We start from the raw sequence: 21,992 nt of genomic DNA, 5'->3' as shown, positions 1-21,992 counted from the left end.
ATTTTATTTTATTTACAGAAACTAAAGTTTATTATTCGTTATTTTTTCAGTTAGGTGTAGCATTTGGGGAGGTTTAGGGAGTTTCCTTTCTTTTCAGGAATATGACAATGATTGAAGGATTATTGGCTTCTTTGCTTCTTATTCCAGTGATTCCAGCTATGTGCTTGTTAGTTGGATTTCCTCAGGTTTTATAACCAGCTTCATACATCCAGCTGAGTACAGAACATGTCCTTACTCTTAAATAATAATATGAGTTTTAAATTAGAGGATGGGGCCAAACTCTTCTCAGTAATGGCCAGTGATAGGACAAGGGGTAATGGGTATAAATTGAACCACAGGAGGTTTCATCAGTGTATGAGGAAGAACTTTTTTACTGTTCAGGTGACTGGAACAGGTTGCCTAGACAGACCGTGGAGTCCCCTTCTTTGGAGATACTCAAAACCCACCTGGATGCCATCCTGTGTAACATGCTCTAGGTGACCCTGCTTGACTAGAGGTCCATCTCTGGAGGTCCCTTCCAACCTCAGCCATTCTGTGATTCTGTGAAATACAGATAACTGCAATTTTGCGCTTCTTTCAGTTGTCTCAGTGTTCGTCAGTGTAATGGTGCCATTCTTGTTTGCTATTTACAATGCTTGTTTAGCATCCTGAACTTCTTTGAATCCTGAATCTGAGTTGCAAGTGGCTGTTTGTAGCATGAGTTTTTTATAAGTTTCTGAGATCATCCAATGCCTTTTAGTTGTATGTTTTCAGTAAATCAATAACTAATTCAATCCATTGTTAATCCTGTTCTAATTTATGTATTTTCTAACCCTGCTGTTCCTCTTCCATGCTTGCTGCTTTCTTCTAATCTGAGCCCTTGTTATTTTGGAGGAGAAGCACACCAGTGGTGATTTTCTGCTCCAACTGTTTCTTCTACTGAACTGTGATTCTGCAGTTGTCCAATCCTATATAATATATATATAATATAGTCATGTATTTGTATATATATTATGAAAATTTGGGAGAAAGAAGATTTTTTAAAGAAAAAAAAAAAAAAAAGGTTTGTACTTGGCTTTGCTGCTGAAGTTTGTGTAGGCTTAAAAATGTCTTTTCTTATCTCCACATTCCCTCAAATGTTCCTGGGCAGCCATGATGTTATAATTCCAGTAATGCTGCATCTATTCTTGTCTTTTAGAAAGTTGAGGAGAAAGGAAGTGAAAAGAAATAATTTTTAAGCAGCAATGAGGTTGGAGAAATAAAAAACTTTAAGGTATAAATGGAACATGAAAAAAGTCACATCCATTTTACTCTTCCTTTTTTCAGAAGAGAACACTTGAATTCTCCTTATGTTTTATAAAAACAGCTTTTGATACTAATATGGATACAGGCACAGGAAAATGTCTGCTGTTTGAACTCTGCATTAATTAGCTTTGTGTTATTTTTAACTGAACACTCTTGATCAAAACTATAGTCTATATCTCTATAAAGTCACTTTCCCTACATAGTTCTTATAAATCTTGCAGCTTGTGCTCTGTGAAGGCCAGAAAGGTATGGAGCACTTTTAATGGTTTCTAATGACAAAGTTAACTGATAAAGAAATGCCTTAATTACAACTATATTTTAATCATTAAAAGTCTCAGCAGTGAGTTATTTCAAGCAATGCAGCTACAAACAAAACCTCTTTTATAATTGAAAATACGTCTGAATTTTGTCATTAGAAAATTCTTTACAAGATTTTTTAAGGCTCTGTAGGGTTTTTTTTACTTTACTATATTAAGTCAAATTATAATTTATAATTTATTTGCCCTATTACAACACTTCATTAAAATGTCAGAAGATACAGCTTCTAGCTGGGGTACTACACCAAAAGCTGTGCAAGCGGAGCTTTTCACATATGGAAATAGCTATAGCAGTTCTGTTCTGCAGCGTGATTTAACAAAGATTGATTGCAATCTGTTTTTATTAACTCAAGGAAGAAAAGCAGTACAGTGATATTAAGAAAATTAATTATAACTTTCTAATCTGGTAATTAATGTGCAGCTGGGCATGAGTGCAGTTAGTGGAATTCAGTGATTTGGCAGTCCTGACAAATTATCATAATCTGTTTTAAGGTAGACAACTGTTTTTTAATCTTTGCTCAATTTTTTTTTTCACAATTTGGTTTTCACAATTTAGATGTTAGATATGGCTTTTCACTATAATAATGTGAAGTGAAGTTGAGCAGTATTTTGTAGAACACTCTTTTATTCATTTCCAGTGTTGCACTGAAGTTTCTTGTGAAGTCGTTGTATGAGACAGCGATTACTGGTAATTGACCTGCATATGTTGAATAATCTTAAAAAGCTACCGAGAATTTAATGTACCTTGTAAATTGAGAAGCTTCCAATTAAATAGAGTTCTTAGGATAATCACTTTCAAAACTAATCAAGTAATATAATGATGTTACTGAAACTCTTATTGACTTAATTGTGACAAATTAATAAACCTAACCGATGCAGTTACTGTAATGGTTATATTAGTTTGCATTTTTCATAACCTATCCATACATGTTTTTCAAAAACACAAAAGGAAAACAGAAATTACCTCGCTGTATTGTAGCATGACAAGGTGACTTGAGTGGGGGAGTGTTTGTGCCCTTCTTGCCTTCCTTATGAGGTATGAAGGTTATTGTGAATCACCCCATGCTCAGTGCCTCTTCTCTATTAGGAAATCAAATGCTACTGAACAAAAATTAGAACTAGGACCCGAGCAGTGGAACTGATAAGAGAAAATGTTAAGAGCAAATGCTTAAGAGCAGTCTGACTGGTTTTGGTATTATCAGATTTGATCTCCTAAAATACACTGCAGAGCAAAATATTGTAATCTTGCCAATAATGTTTATCTTTAGTAGTGAAGTCCAGGAGATCCTCCAGAAGCAAATTCAGTCCTATATAAATGCCTCCAGGTTTTTTGTAACTATGTGTTTTTTTTTTCCTCATAATAAAGGTATGCAGTGTTAACCCTGATACATGAATCTTTCTGTTATATTTCAGTAGATTGGCCTTTATTGTTTTTCTCCTTTTTTTTCCTTTTTCTCCTGATTATTGATCAGTTTCACCTACAAATAACTTGGAAAGTTGATACTCTTCTATGTCTGAGTTTCTGACATGATGACCATCATGATACTCATATTGAGAAAGATACTGTAAGACATGCTGAATTCTTCTGCAAGGAGAAATAAGGATTATTAAAGAACCTGTATCTGCTGAGATTGTTCTGGATATTCTCTTCTATTTTACATTGAGTTGTTACTAGAAATATCTCATGCACATTCATACTAATCGTATGGCATTATCACATCAGTGTTGTGGGTAGGTGAGACAGACTCTTGTGAGCATGCCTCTTGCTGCAAGGAGCCTTCCTCTGTTAGGATGATCATCAAGTTCTGTGTAGGCTGAATCTGTGCTATTTATGTCTCTAATGTTGCCATATAATTTGGAATCACTGTAGTAGGGAGCTAATGCCTGGCATTAGTCAACCATAAGAATGAGTGGTCCAACAAGCAAGACTTCCCATCTCATGTTCTTCTCTGACCTGTAACTCAGCATGGGCTGACTTGTGGAACTCACAACTGTTTCTTTGTGTTGTGGATAACTAACAGTCTTACTTTTTACTCCAGCCCAGGAGTACCAGACTACTCTTTATTTCAGTGGGCTGATGAGGAGTACCATCAAGGCATTGGTTTAGGTAGATGAACCTAGCTGACATCCAAAATATGTGGTATCTCCTGTGTTCTCACTGTAATCTCACATTAAAAATAGAGCAGCTTTGTGTTTACTGCTTTTTGATGACCAGACCTTCCTCACTTTTGTAGACCATGACCTGAGTTGACCTGACTTGGAGAAATGGTGTAATTGAATGTCATTTTTAAAGACATACCAGAATAGTTGGTTTGCTCTATACTAAACAATCCACTGCCCACCGACAAACTGTAATAAAATCCTACCAGTAAATGTGAAAGACACATGAATGCTATCATAAGAATCAAGATAGCAGAGGGTAAAGACAAAATAAGACTTGTACAACTGTGAATTAGTTTGAGAGCTATTGAGAAGGAAATTAAGAGAGGCTAGTGAGCCAGCTAAGCAGTTTGTTCCAGAAATTTGCTTTCATTGGTTTAAATTTCACGTTAAAATTACATTTTTATTGTTACAACACTGACACATCTTTACGAGGAAGTTAATAGGAGGGAACAATCTTTCAGCAAATTAAATGAAAGGCTACTATTTCCAGCTGACATCTGTGAAACTGCTGCTACATTCCTTGCAGTAGTGCTTAGAGAAATAAATGAGCAAGTATTCATTATAATCGAGCTTTAATGGTAGCCATATGCTATATATCTTGTAATGGTGCTTGTGTTGTGTGGTTTCTGTGTAGTATAAAAAAAAATGAGTATGTCTGTCAAAGGCCCATTAATGTAAATGTCTTGATTCAATACTTAGCCTCGGTGAGGCTTGTGTGTTTTAAATATATCCCAGCAAGTTGCAGTTGCTGCTGCAAATCTGACAACAGTCTTTCTGGTTGACCTTTCAGATTGTCCATTTCATGTCATACTGCATGCTTTATAGATAATGAAATCTGTTGGGGCAAAGAAGATTTTAAGTGTTTCATTTGGGTTTTAATTATTTTCAAATTAATATTTTCTAAGAGAGAGTAGAATGCGTTGTTGTTCAGCAATGTTGTTTCACATCACTTCATGATAATCTACTGAGGTTGTATATAAACCATTTTCTCTGTTTTCTTTATAGAAATTATTTTGTAAATTAATTGAATTTGTATAACTACATTTTAGTCAGACTTGTTTTGAAAGCTTTTGATGTGCTTTTGAAGGATTAAATCTGGTTTGCTAGCCTCCAAGGTTTTCATGAGTGGTAAAAGTTTACAAGCTTGCTTTTGAGTGAACTAAACTTTGGACAGTGCTTCAATATTGCTTCTTTTTCTCCACTTAATGAAGACTAAACAGTTCTTCTGAATGACACACCACCTGCTTTGATAATACATACCTTAAAATTTAGAAAAGGACACTGTATGGGCTTTACTTCTTTCCCTCTTCCAATGCACAGGGATGGGGTGCTCTAAGCATTTTTTACTACCATTTTTAAACAAATTTAATTCATTGAGAATTTGTAGTTTAGATTTCTAGTTCTTTATTACATGTTTTTTGAGGGGTTTCAGGAATGAAATAATCACAGAAAGTAAGGCAGAATCATGTAATTACTTTGTATGTTCTGATGTCAAACACATAAGCTACACCCAAGTTTTTCCATTTGGATATTTATCTAACTGTTTCTTCAAGATCTCCATCATGGAAATTCCATGCTTTTCCAAGGATGCTTATTCCAGTGCTTCTATGTCTTCTCTGTCTTATAAAATCTGTCCCTGTCTTTCTTGAAATGTGGATGGTGTCCACTATTGGATGTAGTTCAAGAAAGACCTTTCCTGGGGTGAGTAAAACAGGCCCTTCAGAACCCTCTTTCCTCAGTTCATATTTAAGCTACTTCATTTGCCCCACAACATGTCTTGTTTGCATTTCTACTTAACAGACTTCTCTAAAACCTCCTTCTCCACACCTGCCACTCCAAGCTTCTGAGTATGCTTCTGCAGCAAAGTCCTCAGTAGCTTCATGAATTGTTCAGACCTCTTTTTCATACACATTTTTTTGAGTCAGCAAACAAGTTGCTCTTGTCTTCGCAGAGCAACTGATCATTCAGCCCACTGGTATAGGCTCAGCATCACTGAGGTTTGTTTCCCTCACTCAAGACAAGCAGAAAGTGTCACTATCTTTTCTATATAAAGTTGGTGCTATTCTGCACCATGTCAATATCTGATCTTCTGATATGGGAGTCTTTGTATTTCAGTATCTTTTGAGCCTCTTTGAAGTAAACAACCACTTTGCTTTTTCCTCTTCTCCTTTAACAATCCTTTGTAATTGTATAACTTTTTTTTTTTTTTTTTTTTTGGTGGGGGGAGGCAAATTGGTTTGTCATTAATCAGTCATATATTGAGTAAACATGCCTTACCTACTTCAGAGGATTACAAAGATCTATTGCTGTCCTCAGAGACAGCAGCTGTAGCAGAGGTCATCTCTTTGAGCTCACTTGTTCCAGAAGGGACAAGAGGTTGGCCTTTTATATTCCATTCTTGCATTCATCCACACATCAAAGACAATTCAGACTCTGGTTGCTGGCCCTTAAAGATGCCCTTTGGAAAGAGACAAAGATGAGAAAGGGGAGCCATCTCCTCTTTCTGAGTTTACTTCGATCATTTGGGCAGGATGTTGCTCTCATACTTCCAAATTTGTCATACAATAAAAGTCAATAAATAAATTGCTTTGATGGATGAGAAAGGCTGTATTTTAAGGTACTCATAGGAAAATTAAAAATAGTTGCTTTTGATGGCTTATAAGCTCAAATGTTCTCTGTTACCCAAAAAGACAATATTGCACTTTTCCAAAATATTTATTTTGTCTGAAATTATCTTTCAACAGCGTCACAAAGACTCATCAGTATGACATATCTGAGCAAAATATATTCCGTTCCTGCTAAGGTCTTCATTTCAGTTTGAGGAATAAGTGTAGTACCTCTTGCAAGACAATTGTTGCAAGATGCTACATGCTATACTATTTCCTTTCAAAGATGGAAAGCAAAAAAAGCAAAACAAAAATCCTTAAAAATAAAGATATTTGCACTGAAGCTATTAAAAGCAGTGAGAGATGACAAACAACATTTAAAACCTTTTACCAAATGTTTTGCTGGAAATGGGACTGAAACCTGATTTTCTTAAATGGTTTATAAAGCTATAGCAACATTTTCAACATGGGTAATGACATTGTGTGTAAGAACAAAAAAATACACATACTATCTCTAGCAGGATTCCAGAAATCTGTTTTCTAAGCTTTTGATTGTTCTGTCCTTTTAAATAGTAATCTTTTCATGCTTATTTCACTTCATCCTTTATTATCTTATTTTCATTGTACTGATTAAAATCCCATTACTCTTAAGCAAAGCTTATTTCACTACTTGATGCCAACCCCTTTATTATCAGATAATCTCATTTACAAAATCCTCCAGGAAATATTTTAAGTGTGGTCATGAGTATTAATGCATGGATTGTGATTATATTTTAAAGCATTACTTTCAGAAGAAATGGTTGGTACTTCTCATTTTTCTGCTTTCACAGGCTAAAGTTGCGCCAGGGGTGTTTTAGGTTGGATATTAAGAAGAACTTCTTTACTGAGAGGGTTGTGAGGCATTGGAATGGGCTGCCCAGGGAAGTGGTGGAGTCACCATCCCTGGAGGTCTTTAAAAGACGTTTAGATGTTGAACTTAGCGATATGTTTTAGTGGAGGACTTGTTAGTATTAGGTCAGAGGTGGGACTCAATGGCCTTGAGGTCTCTTCCAACCTAGACAATTCTGTTATTCTGTGATTCTATGTGCTGGAAAGGGGATCCAGGACAGTCAGGTTTTTTGCTTTGTATTCTGGTTTCTAAAATCTGAATGGTGTTAATGAAAATGATTTATATAGTGATAGCAGTGTTTCAGACTGCATGAATTCACAGTGCAGGACTGTAATGTTTGCTCTTGTTTGCTATTCCTACTTAACTATAAAATTTACTGCTTTTTTTGCCCAGTCAATCTGAAACATCTTGTTACTTTTAAAGACTGTTTAGTCTGGACTGTGTATTTAGCTTGGTTACCTCTCTAATAGGATAAATAATTTCCATGTTTAATGTTCCTATTGAAATCCATTTTGTTATCCTCTTGTATCCCTCTCAACCCCTGCTTTCCATTCCCTGTATATTTCTGTTACCTGTTTTCTCAGCTTATTTTAACGGCAGTTGTAGGGTTTTAATGTTTGACCGTTGTCTGTTGCAACCACCAAGAGTTTTTCTGTTGGCTGTGAGTAAGGATCAAGCCCCTAGTGACTGACATCAGGAGAAACAAATGTTTATCTGATCCCAGAACAAATAGATTTATGTGACACGGCAATGTGTGGGTAAGAAGGAAGGAGAAGATTGAAGCGGACTGGAAGAAAGGGACATTTATCCTTTTCTTAAAGCATTTGTCAAAACAGATTACATCTTAGCAACCGGAGTCTGAAAAAGACTACTTCAGGTTTTTTATCCGGAAAAGCTGTCCCTCTCAGTGAACCAGAATGCCATTTCTGTAGTGTTTCATACCCCTGTCACAGAATCTGTGAAAGCAGACACTGAAGAGAGAGGTATCCCCCGACAGCAGTGGTGTCTCTGTGTTATGCATGCTGAGACCAATATATATGTGTAAGTGCATGTGCAAGTGTGATCTATGGCATTTGTAAGTTAATGTTTTATCATATGAATATCACAGCTGCAAGTTTTGCTGTCTGGCATCTGAAACTGCTGTAGCTACAATAGCTGTATTAAAAGAAGTAATATTGGCTTGTCAGACAGAATGTCTTTGGCAAAGAATCCTTCACATGAACAGTAGCTACAAAACTACTTAAAACAGACCTTTGCAACTTGTCAGCCAATTATTTGTAATAATGAGGCCATGCAGTTAGCGTAGTGATTGTGATTCTCCATTGAAACATTTAATGGTGCCACATACAATATCAAGAATAATAAATGTGAATAAATGCCTCGAAAGACAGAAGTCTGACTGGAACTGAAAGGGCTCTGAGTACACTTAAAATATTTTCTGGAAGATGAAGCTAATGAAAGCTAATTAGGTTCAGAAAATTAGAAGATTAAAAACACTTTCTAAGGCTACCATCTGGCATTGAGCAGTGAATGTAATCTGGATAAACAAAGTTGTTTATATATATATATGATATATATATGTGACATCTATATTTAAAATTATCAAGATTGAGATTAGGATGATCTAGAGTATTAAACTTAGTTAGGAATGGGAAGTTAGGAATTCATGGCTGGGAATTTTCATGTAGTCTGTCAGTTGCCATCCATTGCTCTGATGCTCTGTATATTTACCTTCTCTGAAAAGTCCCCATCAAACTGAAAAATATGAATATGCAGATTTTGTCCTGTCCAGAAGATCATTAATGGCTTTCAGTGAAGAAATGGCTTGTGTTCTTCTGATAGAAAAGCCATTGTTATTCTTGATTGGATTGTGAGCGTTTTCAAGCTGAGCTAGAGGTGACCACTGTTGTGGGTTCTCCATCATAGCAAGATGTGAATCAATTGGGAGAGCAAGAGAAGACAGGTTTCTAACAGCAATTTCCCATAGTATTTCTATGTTATCTAGTCACTTCCAAATGCAAAACACTCAATAGTCATCCTCATAACAAATTATTTTATGGACAAAAGAAATGATTAATGTTTATTTGTACTTGAACAATGCAATTGATGAGACATGAACAATTCAGCAAAGCTAGAGTGTCAGCTTTCAGGAAAGGAATTCTGATGTGGGTTAGAAGCTGAATGAAGAGAAGTGAAAAGTTAATGAATTAGTTGGGAGGGGAGGAACAGAAATTTATAGCAAATCTGCAGCAGAAAAGAAAAATAGCCTAAATGTTGAATGCTGGAAAAGTGATATAAAACTGGGAGCAGAGCCCTTATAAAGAAATGTACTGAGCAAAGTAGATCAAGAATGCTGATTGCCATGGCAGTTTAAGGCAGGAAGCACTCATTTTTAATATGAAATGTGAAGTTCTGAAATGAGCTTTAAATCTGAACAAGGGTAGTTTGTCTTTTACTATTAAAAGTAAAGTGTTTGTGCTAAACTCTTCCAAAATCCTCTCGCCCAATGAAGATGCCAGAAAAGGTGTTTTCAGCTGGCTTCTCAGAGACAGCTTTTGGAGTTTTTCTTGAGGGGCGGGGGATTTTTGTTTGTTTGGGTTTGGAGCAGGTTGACTGCCACTAATACTGAATTATACAAGTCGTAGTAGGAAATTTTATTCTAACACCTTATTTTTGCACGGATGGCAGAACTGTAGGCTTCTATTCATAACTTTTCATTTCCTGTTATTTTCACTTTTCTTCAGGGTCTTGATTAAAACTAGTCTGTGCTGGTACTTATCACTTGCCCTGGTCTGTTGTGCTGTGTTCCCTCTTGCTTTTGTAGCCCCTGGAAATTGATTAATTAAACCTTTAGTGCATAAAGTAATAGGAAACGTGATTTGTTTAGTTTATTCATTGCTGTATCGTCAGAGACATGTAGGTCTGCGCTGTGTTCAGATAGATAACTTTTATCAGAAATGATCACATTAGCAAGTACAGTCTTAAACAGTGACACTGGAAATTACCTTTGAACACTTGCCATGTCTAATATCAATATTCGAAACTGTGCATGGCCATTCTAATAATTGCCTCTCCCTCTTGCAGACCCCTCTTGTTGTGGGTGCAAACACGTAAGCTTACTGTTCATAAACCCCATTGCTCTGCTTCACAGTGCCAGTTCCACAAGCTTTGATTCCCCTTTGGAGTATCATTAATGTAAGTGCCACAGGGCAGACAGCCGTGAGGGAAGGGTTGTAAAAACCCTGCCAGTAAAGTCCTGAAGAAAGTCAGTGTATTTCCATGGAGCAATGTTACAGGAATCTGATATGAACAGAGCAGACAAAGAATCAGAGTATCTTAGTCTCACCAGTCCATTCATTTTGATTATTTTAAACATCAGTAGGCCCAGTATCACTAGGTCCAGATGTTTAAAAACTGTGTATCAGATCATGAATGAAGTGTCTGAAGGTGTGCCCTGTTTTTCATTCATAGCAGCTGTCAGACATCAGTGCATACTGTAAAGCATGGTCTTCCCGTGGGCGATTTCACTGGCCTCTGCTTATTCTCTGCTGCTCTCCAGAGCCAGATGAGGCTGTCTCCTCTTCATCTTGGTTCTCTCTGCATTTTGGTCTCCACCTACCTTTTGGCTTCTCTTGCTGCCGTTGTTTCCATTCATCTCAGTGTCCTCTCACTTCACCATTTCTCCAGAAGCCATCACAACTCTGACCTAATGATGAGCTTTCACCAGGGGGCTGATCCTGTTGTCATGACATTAGATTTTATGGTGGTATTGAACAGTCTTCAGCCAGATGATGATGTGCATGTACCTCCCATATAAATGGATGCATCTCCTGTACTGGCAGCAGCGAAGTAGCCAGGAGATCAGCGTACGTTAATGCTGACACCGCATATGACTAGGCAAATAGACAAAATTAATGTTCTCAGACTAATAGCTCTCGGGTCTATAACTCTTCATTATCTCTCTTGTTACAGTATACAAACCATTTGTGTTCTGTCTGACATTACAGCATAGAAATTTTTATATTCCCTGTAGTACTGTAAAATTGAGTAACCACTTTTGTTGTTAGTTTATGCGCTGCAGTTGCTGATGGTATGAATTCACTGTCTGCCACCTCCTGCTAAGTCAGCATCCCTAGAAATCACCTCGCCAGGTAATTGCTGGTATCGGTCAGTCTTTGGAGAGGGCAGCTCAGCTGAGCAGAAAGCAACCAGCTGGGCAATGATTAGGCAAGGGCAGTGGTTACGCATTCATTGTCACAGCTGAAAAACTCACCAGCTGTTAGCACTTGCCTAGAAGATTCTCCTGACACCGAGGAATAAAACAGACATCAAAAACTACTGCATAGCCCAGCTAGCTGATTTAAGATCCTTTTTGTGCTGCCTCCAGCTGTTGAGACATTGTGTGAGAGATGCTTAACCAGATGATTGTAATTTTCCTTTCTTGTTGTGGAAGAGTCAGGGCTCCAGCCATTCTGCCTGCATGGGTTACGCTGTTTAGGGGAGAGATAGGAACCACAGAGGAGTGAAAAAAGTTAATTGCAATTTTTTGGAAGTTGGACTGGAAGGTATTTCCTGCTTGCTTCTGGGATTGCAGTGTACAGCTAGAGAGCTCTCTCTGTCACAGGGCTCTCCCTTCACTTTTGCAGGCAGGGTGCTCTCCTGGCAGCTCTGGCCACTGGGCTGGGGTGGGCAAGTTCAGTACCAGTGGCTTAGGCAAACCCAGGATTTTATTGTTCCTGTCTTCCTTCTGTAAAATAGAGGTGCAGCTGATTCATGGTATGGGGAAAACAGAAATATATTTAATATCTTCAGGGTGTTAGAAAATAAATAATCAATTTCACTGCTGGTAAAGGCAAGCCCTTACACCAAGGTGCCATACTTTATACCTTTGGGGAGAGAGGTGAAGGAAATTGGGAGGATATTTTTTTTTTAATTAAAATATTAACTTATTTTTATGTTGAGGTGCACGTGTCACAAAGTATATTTAGAACATATTAATTGTTTGGTTATGAGGCCATCCCTCTGCCTAGTAAATGCTGAAAGCAATTACGTTTTATTTAGCATTTTGACATATTTTGTGCCGTCTTTGGCTCTGTTTCAAGTTAATCTCTTAAATATATTTTGTTTAAAATGACAAATAAATATTGAGCATGTAAATGAAAATCTGACTCTTTACTGACCCCTTTTCATTTGTTCCAAGGAGGCTTAGTTGACTTAATTAAATCAAAATATTATTCTGAAGGACTGGTAGTGGCAGATAAGAAATTGACTGAAGGCTTTTACAATATATAAACAATTTATTAGCAATACCATGATGAGACATTATGTAGCTGTACTGACTTTTTATATAAGGAAGGCATTTATTTGCACAGGGAAAAAAAAAAAAAAAAAAGAGCCTTACATCAAAATAATAATAATTTGGCAAAATAGGATGTGCCCTTGAAGATTTTTCTCATTGGAGAGAATATAATAAAATTGACATACATTATATCTAAGATAGAAATGTCAGACATATGCATAATGCATTGGGTAAACTTGCTTATTTTTACTAATTCACAACATGTGGCATCATCTCTATGGCTTTAGCTGGGGATAGAAGATTCATGGACTTTGAGGGATCTCCTTTTCGTGTCACAGTACTGCAGAAGGGTTTTCTTTTTCTTTTTTTTTTTCATTTTAATCTGCTCAGTAATTATCTTGCTATATTTTATTAAAATGTCATTGCAAATGTGGTCTGTCCAAAAAAAGGACCATTAAAAATAAGTTGTGAGCTAGGAAAATCTTATTTTAGAATTAAAGAATTAAAAATATAACATTACCAAGTCTTAACCTCCAGCCCTACTTCTTGCTATATATATAAAGGTGGAGAGAGTTATAAAATTCTTCTGATACCTGAGAAAGTATTTGAAATCCTGGGAAGATGTGGGCACGTGGCAAGGGCTAACTGTAGGTGAGGTTGGTCTCTCTGGGCTTACTCTGTAAACGGAGAGACTCCATCCTTAGAGTAATCTCCTCTGTGAAGTGATTTAATTCTGTTATCTCCCTGTACTGGTTATCAGGGGAGCCCTGAAGAGATTTATTTCTGCGAATACCCTCCTTGAGCTTGTACTGGTCTCCCATTTTCAGGTCCTCAGTTATGGTTAGTTCTTTGGTCAACATACAATGTCAGTAAGCTAAATTACACCGTCTGGGATATGACCCATACAGCAGAATCTCATGTTATTATAATTTTAAGGCTAAAACATAGAAAAGCAATCATATTATGCATGCAAAATTGTCAGAGAAATTTCTACTTAATGGCTATATGACCAAATGGCAATTCCAGCTTCCTTCACGGAGGAAAAGCAGGGGAATTTTTTTTTGTTCCCAAAACAGCTAATAATTTTACTTCATTAGTATTTCTAAGGTGTGTATTCTTCGGGTTGAATCTCCAGGAGAAGCATGAAACGTATCCTAAGGGAACTCTGAGGGGAAAAGGAAAAAAGAGATGCACAAGCTCTAGGAGAAGATTAGGTCCAACCAATTCCAGTTGTATTCTCCAGATGGATTCTCTTACACTTGTGGAGGTTCCAGGCATAACGCATTTTCTCCAAGTTAAGTCCCATGACTCTAGGGAATTTAAATTGAGTCTTCTTAGTGCCGTGTTCCAATTTCTCTGTCCTAGAGTTTTGCACTTTCACCCACTATCATAATTTGAATAGCTTTTATGCAAAAAAAATGATCAGCATTAGTAAGAAGCCTGAAGGAACTATAGGGAGTTATTTTCGTATTTAATCTTAGAATTTATAACAACATCAATTCTCAACATTTCAAATTGTCATTGCTGGGTCTCTCTTATTCTGGCCTTTCACCTTTTCTATTGGCCAGTTCTGCAAAAGGATGTTGACTCTTAGATTGTGCTTTTGAATCCTGCATTAAATATTGAAATTGTGTCTTATTGTGTCTCCAACTTGTGGACTAGTCCTGACACCCTTCAGGAAAGGGTGGAGGATGAAAAATTTTCTGCAGAGGGGTGCTCACTAATGACCAGAATTTTACGTGTTTTGACCTGTTGAATTTTTTGTGTGGTTTCCCTGAGGATTTGCTGTTCATTTCAGGTGAGAATTAGCTGCTGCTTTTTATATACTGGGGATATAATGTAACATTAAAAGAAATCTTGTAAATATTCTTGTGCCTCTGACTTTTGATAAATTAAAAAAAGTTCATGATATTTTTATTTCCTTTGTGATTCCCTCTCCTTGGACGATTTGAATGTTTAGAAGAGCTGCTGTTCTCATACTTTCTGTTCCTGCATACAAAAGGAACAACAGTGGTCTACTGAAAAAATACCAAGTTGAGTTACCAGCAGCCCAGGTCAATCAGGCTTGTATTTCCACAGAGGGAATCACAATAGAATTACAAACACCGTGTTTTAGATTCTATGGCACTCAGTGTTCAGTAACAGAGTTCATAAACTAAATGGGAAATACCATAAAATAGTGATGGTCCTACTTTAATATGCTGTTCTGGTCCAGATTCTCACTTTACATTTCACTTAACTGCATAATACTAGTTATAATAATATAGAAATAAGTCCTTAAATATGTCTTTAATATTTTAAAGAAAAAGATAAATTTGCGTTTTATGAGTTTTAAGTATTATGAACAATTTGGTTCTAGACACAATGGATTGAAGTACATTAAAATAGTGTCCTGCAAACTGATTCTATTTTAGCACTGGTCTAAAACTTTAAACCACAAGGTTCATCAATGTGGCTTCTCCTTCTTCCTTCCTGAGGTGTAGAAGGAATTTTGTTTCTGTCTCTGATGTCAGTATGTGACTGATACTTAGTAAAGGTTGTAGTGAATATCAGCAGAGGAAAAATGAAAAATACTGGGACATTCAACCATTCTGGAGTGAAAAGAAGCTGAAAAAAATAATTTTTTAACAGATACTGCTTTGGTTGAGGCCAGTGATCTCCACATAAATTTGTGTAACTTATACCCAGATCCTTAAGCAGCTGTCTGAAAATCCCCCAAATGGCCTGATCATTCAGGCTCCTTCCTACTGTAGTTTCCTGACATGAGTAATGGGTGACATTGGAAGAAAAACTGTAGGTACTTGTGATGTTATACATGTTTTTGCTAAAATTTGGTGCGGAAGTAAATCTTTCACCATAGCTCCAAGCTTACATCTTAAGACTTCAGGAAGACAGCCTATGACTTCAGTAAGACTGCCTGTACATTCATAACTGAAGAGTAAATAAATAGCCAGCATGGACTTTATGGCTGAAGAGTAAATAGATACCTAGTATTGACTTTTTCGACTTCGGAGAATTTTTTGGTCACCCCAATTGACTTTTTCGACTTCTGGAGAATTTTTTGGTCACCCCAATATTGGTGAAGAGCTTGAAAAATGTCTTAGCAGAAGCACAGGATTTGTTGTCTCATGCATGGGCAGAAGTCAGTATTTTAATGTGCCCAGTTATAAAGATTTACTGAGCTATTCCACATATTTTCTGCATTTTATTCTCCAGGATACCTTGTGTCATTTGCCTGTCCTTTATAAAAGTACTCATTCTGTATAATTTTTGACACAGAAGTCTTTTTCCATTTCAGCATATGCCTTCCTCAACAGCTTCTCTATTGCTCAAGGTCTGGTTTGTTTTAAAAATATACAAAATTTAGGAAAATCCCTGAGCAATTTAAAAAAAAAAAAATAATACCAGAAACAAGCACCCTCTTCTGTTTCCTTTTTTTTAAAGCCAAAAGTCTTAAACAAAAAACAATCTACTTTCTCGGATCAAAGAGTACGAAATGTCCCTCAGTCTGTATGCTGAGAGCTTAGTTGAGCATCTCCCAGGTTCTAGTAATGTCTTTTCAGGAGCTCATTATCTTCAGAGCCGTGCGTGCTGGAATCTCGCTTTAAAGTGATGATAAAGTTAAATGGAGCCAGAAGCAATACTGTGGCTGCTGTGTTCACCTATTCGCTTATCTGCTTTGTTCCTTGCAAAGATTAAATATATGAAAGAATATTTGATATCCACAGCTGAGCGGTACATGAAAATTAGCTGAAAACACTGCATTTGAATCCTTGGTTCTACCATTCTTGAAGAAAACTTGTCAGTTTTGACTTAGAATGCCCGTCTGAGACAAATCAAGCAGATATCATTATTTTACAGATTTCCCAGAAATATATTAATGCTTTTTTTTTTCTAACCAGCTCTCCCAAATGAAACCAATAAAAGCTACATTAAAATTGACATGAGTGCAACATCGAGCTTTCTACTTCTATTGTATTAAACATAAAGAATGTAAGCTTACTTTCTCAAACCATCTTAAGCAAGAAAAATCTTCCACACGCAGTAAAGCTTGCAGTGATGCTTAAGAACAGAGTGTTGCATGCATAAAACGTCTCAATAGCTGTGTTTGGAACTTTTTCTAATTAACAAAACACAGTCCATCAAAATGTTCTGACTGAAGGTGTTGATATCAGCAGAAGTTCTTGTGGAGCACAGGTAGGAACTTAATACATTTTCTGCCACGTTTAGGTGATGCATTGCTGCAGGAGCAACTCAACAGTTCCACTTTGAGATTTATTGAGGAATTTAATAGAAAAAAAAAAAGGGGGTTTTGCAAGTTGCACCAGGACGTGGTAACTTTTCAAAACCTTGAAATAGTTTGCCTTTTTTTCTGGTCAACTTTGTGTACCAGTAGTGTGTTATGCCATATCTTTTAATCTGAGTAATTTGGAAACAAGCTAAAATATTGTCTTCCAGAACTCATCAGTTAGGCAGAATTTGGGCCAGCATGGCCCAGAAATGGTGCCTGCTTCTTGGGTGAATACGCCTGCAGACGTAAGTTCTTCGGTCTGTAGATAAGGTTTCCGTACCGTTTGTCTGTAGTACTCCCCTTGATCTTATTTTCTGTAATATTTTGATATTTTCATGCCACCATCTGGAAAACTTTTGACCCACAGCAGATTGAAACACAGACAACTTCGAAGCCAGTGGGTTATTTTTTCTTTGCTTCTATTTTCATCAAATGTAAAACTCACTCTATTCATTGTAAGATTGCTCCTAAAACAAGACATTCAGGTCCCACGAAACTTGTATTCTGTTTCTGTCATGTAAAAGTTGGATTGTGTGTGTCTGCAGAACCCTGATTTCATTATCTCATTGCTTTTGTCTGCAGATTAGGAGCATTGTTCTCCTTTGGAGTTTTGGGCAGCCATTTGCGTCAGGGGACTTCCGTGTGTCCCAGCCTCTTGTACCTTTAGGGTCAGTGAGGGAAGCCCCACCTGACTGCTTTCCTTTTGCTCAGCCAAGTTCTCCCTCAGTGCAGCGCTCAAGTAAACTTAATCACTTTGATGCTCTTTGTGCTCTGGGAAAAAGAAAATCGGCAGCATACCTGCAGGGGAATATTTGGCAGACGCTATGGTAGTTCAGAAATGGGACAATGCAGGAGGTAATATTCTGAGATTCATTTTAGTGGGACCTCAGTGAGTTTCAAAGGTGCCTTCAGCTCAAGGCCAGGCAGCAAAAAGTGTTGGACTGTCTACAGCCACGGCATTTAAGTAGAACACAAACGTGCTTTTTTTGGCATCTTTATTCTGTTTTTAGTTTCATGACTTGTTTTCATTTGTGTGTGCGTGTGCGACAGAAATTTCAAAACAGTGTGTTAATATAGCTAGTGGGAAATGACTGGAGTTGTCATTTCTTTATATTGGTAAAAATTTAATTAGAGATATTTGACTTTCTGAAAAAGATATTTGAATATCGCTGAGGGTTTCCATCGTAATGAACTAAGGGTAGGATTTCTTGGTTTTGTTTGTTGGGGAAGGGCAATATAAGTAACAATTTAACTCTGGAGGAATACCCAGTTTTCATTGTTCTGTAAGAGCTAACATGATTCTTGTGACTGCTTATGTGCAAAAGTAAAATTAAATTATATGTGTGTGTATGTCAGTGTCTGTAATGCTGTTTACAGCCTTGAAAATAAGGAAGACACTCAGCACCTACTAAGTGTATTTGTACCTAACATTTGTGCTAATAATGTGCTTCTCTTATATGTCATTATTCGTCCACATGCTCAGGAAAGCTGCTTCTTTAGTCTTTTTTTTTTTTTTTTTTTTTTTTTTTTTTTTAAATATCAGGGGGGTTCTTAACATTCTGAATATTGCTGCTGGAAATTTCAAGAGGAAAAAAAAAAAAAAAAACTTTTTATAATGAAACTTCAACAAACTTTTTCTCCTGAATTTCAACCAGCATTAGTTCTAGTGGGGATTTAGCAATAAATGCGCTTTTATCTACTCTCAGCACAAAACCTAAGATTAATTTTACTGTGAAGTGTCTTTAAGTCTAATTAAAAATGAAGTTACTCATCCTGCTCAGACTGCCCTGACAGACAATGCCTAAATATCCTTCTCCAGTTAATTTTTTGGGTATTAAGAAAGATACACTGCATATACTTTTAATTTAAAACTTGTCTTTCATACATGCAGTATTTTAAGGCAGTAAACACTTGCACTGTAGAAGGATGAGAGCAGTTAGGACAGGAACTTGTTGTGCTAAATACGGAGAAAGCAGGTGAAGTCTGAGATTGTTTTCATTATGATTTATTTAAATGTGATATCATACTATGAAATAATGATGCAGTGACGTGTAATGTAGCTATACTTGAGCTAAAAGAGTGGCATGCTCCCAGAAGTGACCTGACAAGCCTAGGCAGAGCCTGGGTTGAAGTATTTTGAGATCCCGTTGTAAAGTCAGAAGATTGCTGAAAGCATGGTTTCTCACACAGATACTCAATATATTTTAAAATCATTATCTTCTTTTAATAATAGTATATCTATTAAACATTGTATTTTATTAGCATTGCATAAGATACTTATGTTTTCTGTTTTTCTCTCCCCTTCCCCTGCCTAGTGGAATCGGTCGAAATTGGCCATGGGCATCTGGTGGCAGCAGCATTTTGGCAGAATTTGGAACTTTGCATCTGGAGTTCGTACACTTGAGCCACCTGTCTGGAAACCCTGTATTTGCTGAAAAGGTTAGATTGTTCAGTTAAAATCATGTTCTAAAAGATAAATCACATTTTAGGAGACTAATATCTCTACAGAGAGATTTGGATTTTCAAAATTGTATTTTTCCAATTGGATTTTTGGAGGAGGCATGGGCCAGAAACAAACTTACTGAGCAAATTAATTATCTTTTGAAATTTATGAAAATTTGATGATTAAAATTTCTTCTATTGAGAGACAACTAAAGCGAGATGAAAGTGTGCATGTTAAAAATCCTATGCTTCTCTTTCAAAGTGGAATCAAGCTGTAGCTGCAAGGAGCTGGAAATATGTTTATGTAAGCTGCTCCTAAAAGCCTTTAGAGACATTGATTCCACAGCCTCCCAAGACAAGCTGTTCAAGGTCTGGTACACTTGTTAAAGAAGAAGAAACTGGAATAAGCTTTGCATGGAGGTACTCAGAACTATTAATTAAGTTAGGTGTAGGACTCTTCTCAGTCTGTATTTAGACAGTAACTTCTAGTAATGTAGCACCAAGATGCAGAAGGCAGTTTGTGTCCCACAACAGAAATTCTTTTACTGCTTGATGTAAGCTTATTTCTCTTGTGTCCCAGCAGCTAGTTCAGTTGATCTCTAAGCATACAAGATGTTTAAAATAAAGCTGTCAGTACCTTTTTTTATTTTTTTACTGCTTCTGGTCTGTGTTTGTCATGATCTTCATTCTCCCAAGTTGCTACCTTTGCTTTTTTTGTGAAAATTAAATTTCAGTTTAAATTATTTCATGTGCTCTGCAGTGAATTGTGCTACTGAATGACCCCATCTGCAGAGCATCTGTACTGTAATCGTTTCCCTGGGCCTCTCATTTGTGGCAAGCTCCTTAATCACGCTGGTGGAAAGCTCGGGGCTGAATTGGTTCCTGCTGGGCAAGTTGGTTGTATGAAGCTCGGTTCCAGCAATGTTCTCCTTTCTAGGCAAAACAACCTTACAATTCACTTATGCTTCTCAACTGGGTGATGGGTTTAGTATGGTAATAACGTTACTGATTTGGGTATACGAGAAATAAAATGTTGAAGTAGGTGAGCTTAGTTAAGGCAATTAGCGTCTGCAAATTTCAGAATACTGTGGAGGGACAAAATATTCTGTATGGCAAGACCTTAACTTTAGAGCTTGCTTCTATTGTGTTGTTTCATTACCAACACTTGTCACAGAAACTCCAGTCTTTTTGTAGCTTACTTACATGATGATGTCAGCCTAGAGGATCTTTTTAATAATAACATAATTGCACAGATGCATTCAGATACATAGTACATGTGCTGAAAAGTACTATTTTTTATTTTATCAGGACACTTGCACTTTGAAACTCTTCTACTGATGCTGTTTTATTTTGGGGGAAAAATGCATGAGTGCTCAGTGTTTTGTATCCTTCCAATAGGTAATGAATATTCGAAAAGTTCTAAATCGACTGGATAAACCGGAAGGCCTTTACCCCAACTATTTGAATCCCAGCAGCGGCCAATGGGGCCAACGTAAGTAGATCACTTCTTCAGTACTGTGAACTGTCTTATCAGTATGCCGTTTGCAGTTGTTAGCTTCTTTCAGTCATTGTTACATGTTTTATTCATTCCTCATATTATATCCAAGTTCTTATATAATGCAAAAAAAATAATGCACATTAAAATGCAGTAAGTAGAGTTATTATTTTGAAATGTTCTCTTTTAAGGTCTTTCAATATGGCTTATGCAAGTGGGGAAACATCAAACTATGTAGCTTTGGAATGGAATTTGTAGATTATAAAAGCCTTTTATTGAAAAGTCTAAAATGTCCTCAAAAGTAGGTGCTTAAGGAAACATTATTAGCTCATCTGAATCAAATTCCATGTTTTTAGCCTGGTACAGCTCCACTGAAGATTAAAAAACTTTTTCCAGTTAATACCAGCTGTGATTTCTGTTGAAGTTTAATACTAACAATTAAGGAAGCAAACCAGACAGAACTGTCATGGTATTAATACTCTTGGAACCACTATTGGAGACACCAAAATTAGAAGGCAAAGTATATAAAAAAAAATGCTTTAAGTATTTGAACTTCTCAGCTCAGAAACTCAGGCTCAAGCTCAAGACCGAGCCTGTTCTTGTTATACAATGCCTTCTCTGATTTTTATTCCGGGTTCAAAGCCTAAGCAGTGTGCAAAAACATGTCTGGAGACCATACTTCTTTCTCCACTCTTCCCATTTACTTGCAGTCCACAACCATCCCATTCATGTTTCCACTTTCAATGTTTCAATGTTCTCTTAAGAAAACAAGCAAGATAAGCTGGCTTAATCTTACAAGAAAGAGGTAGATGAGATGGTTTCTTTGATTATCAGTGTTAGAGGTGGTTGGACCACAGAAGACAGGGAAAGGACTGGAGAAATTCTTTAATATAACAATTTGTCTGGTATGCAGCTAAGATGAAGTGAGGTTCTGAATTCTTCATAGGACTGTCTGCTGTCTGTATAAAGATAATTTTTGCATAGGCAAAGAACAAGCTTTTTAATTGAACAAAATATATTTTTGAATGTTTTTGTGTCACTCTGTGAACTAAAAAGATGTACAGAAAGGTTATGATGCTCATTTGTATTATTCCATCAAGACAAAGGCCATTTCCCTTTGTGCATTAGAAGTATTCCCTTTGTCTTGGAAAGCGCCATAGTTTGCTACTCTGTGAGGCTTGTTTGAGGTCATTCTGCCACTGGCCT

The 21,992-nt window shown here is 36.8% G+C and overlaps 1 protein-coding gene across 1 annotated transcript in view; it reads left to right on the top strand.

Annotated features, from left to right (window-relative positions):
- The window catches only part of MAN1A1 (mannosidase alpha class 1A member 1), a 135,561-nt gene that overhangs the window by 89,914 nt on the left and 23,655 nt on the right, over positions 1–21,992 (top strand). Inside the window, exons 6-7 of the mRNA XM_032185515.1 lie at positions 19,165–19,288; positions 20,690–20,783. Of these exons, the coding sequence (XP_032041406.1) occupies positions 19,165–19,288; positions 20,690–20,783 (218 nt within the window). The remainder of the gene's footprint in view (positions 1–19,164; positions 19,289–20,689; positions 20,784–21,992) is intronic.

This window comes from Aythya fuligula, chromosome 3 (assembly GCF_009819795.1).
Source record: "Aythya fuligula isolate bAytFul2 chromosome 3, bAytFul2.pri, whole genome shotgun sequence".
NCBI classification, from domain to species: Eukaryota; Metazoa; Chordata; class Aves; order Anseriformes; family Anatidae; genus Aythya; species Aythya fuligula.
Note: the sequence above shows the minus strand (reverse complement) of the source record. Positions and strands in the feature narration are given on the sequence as shown.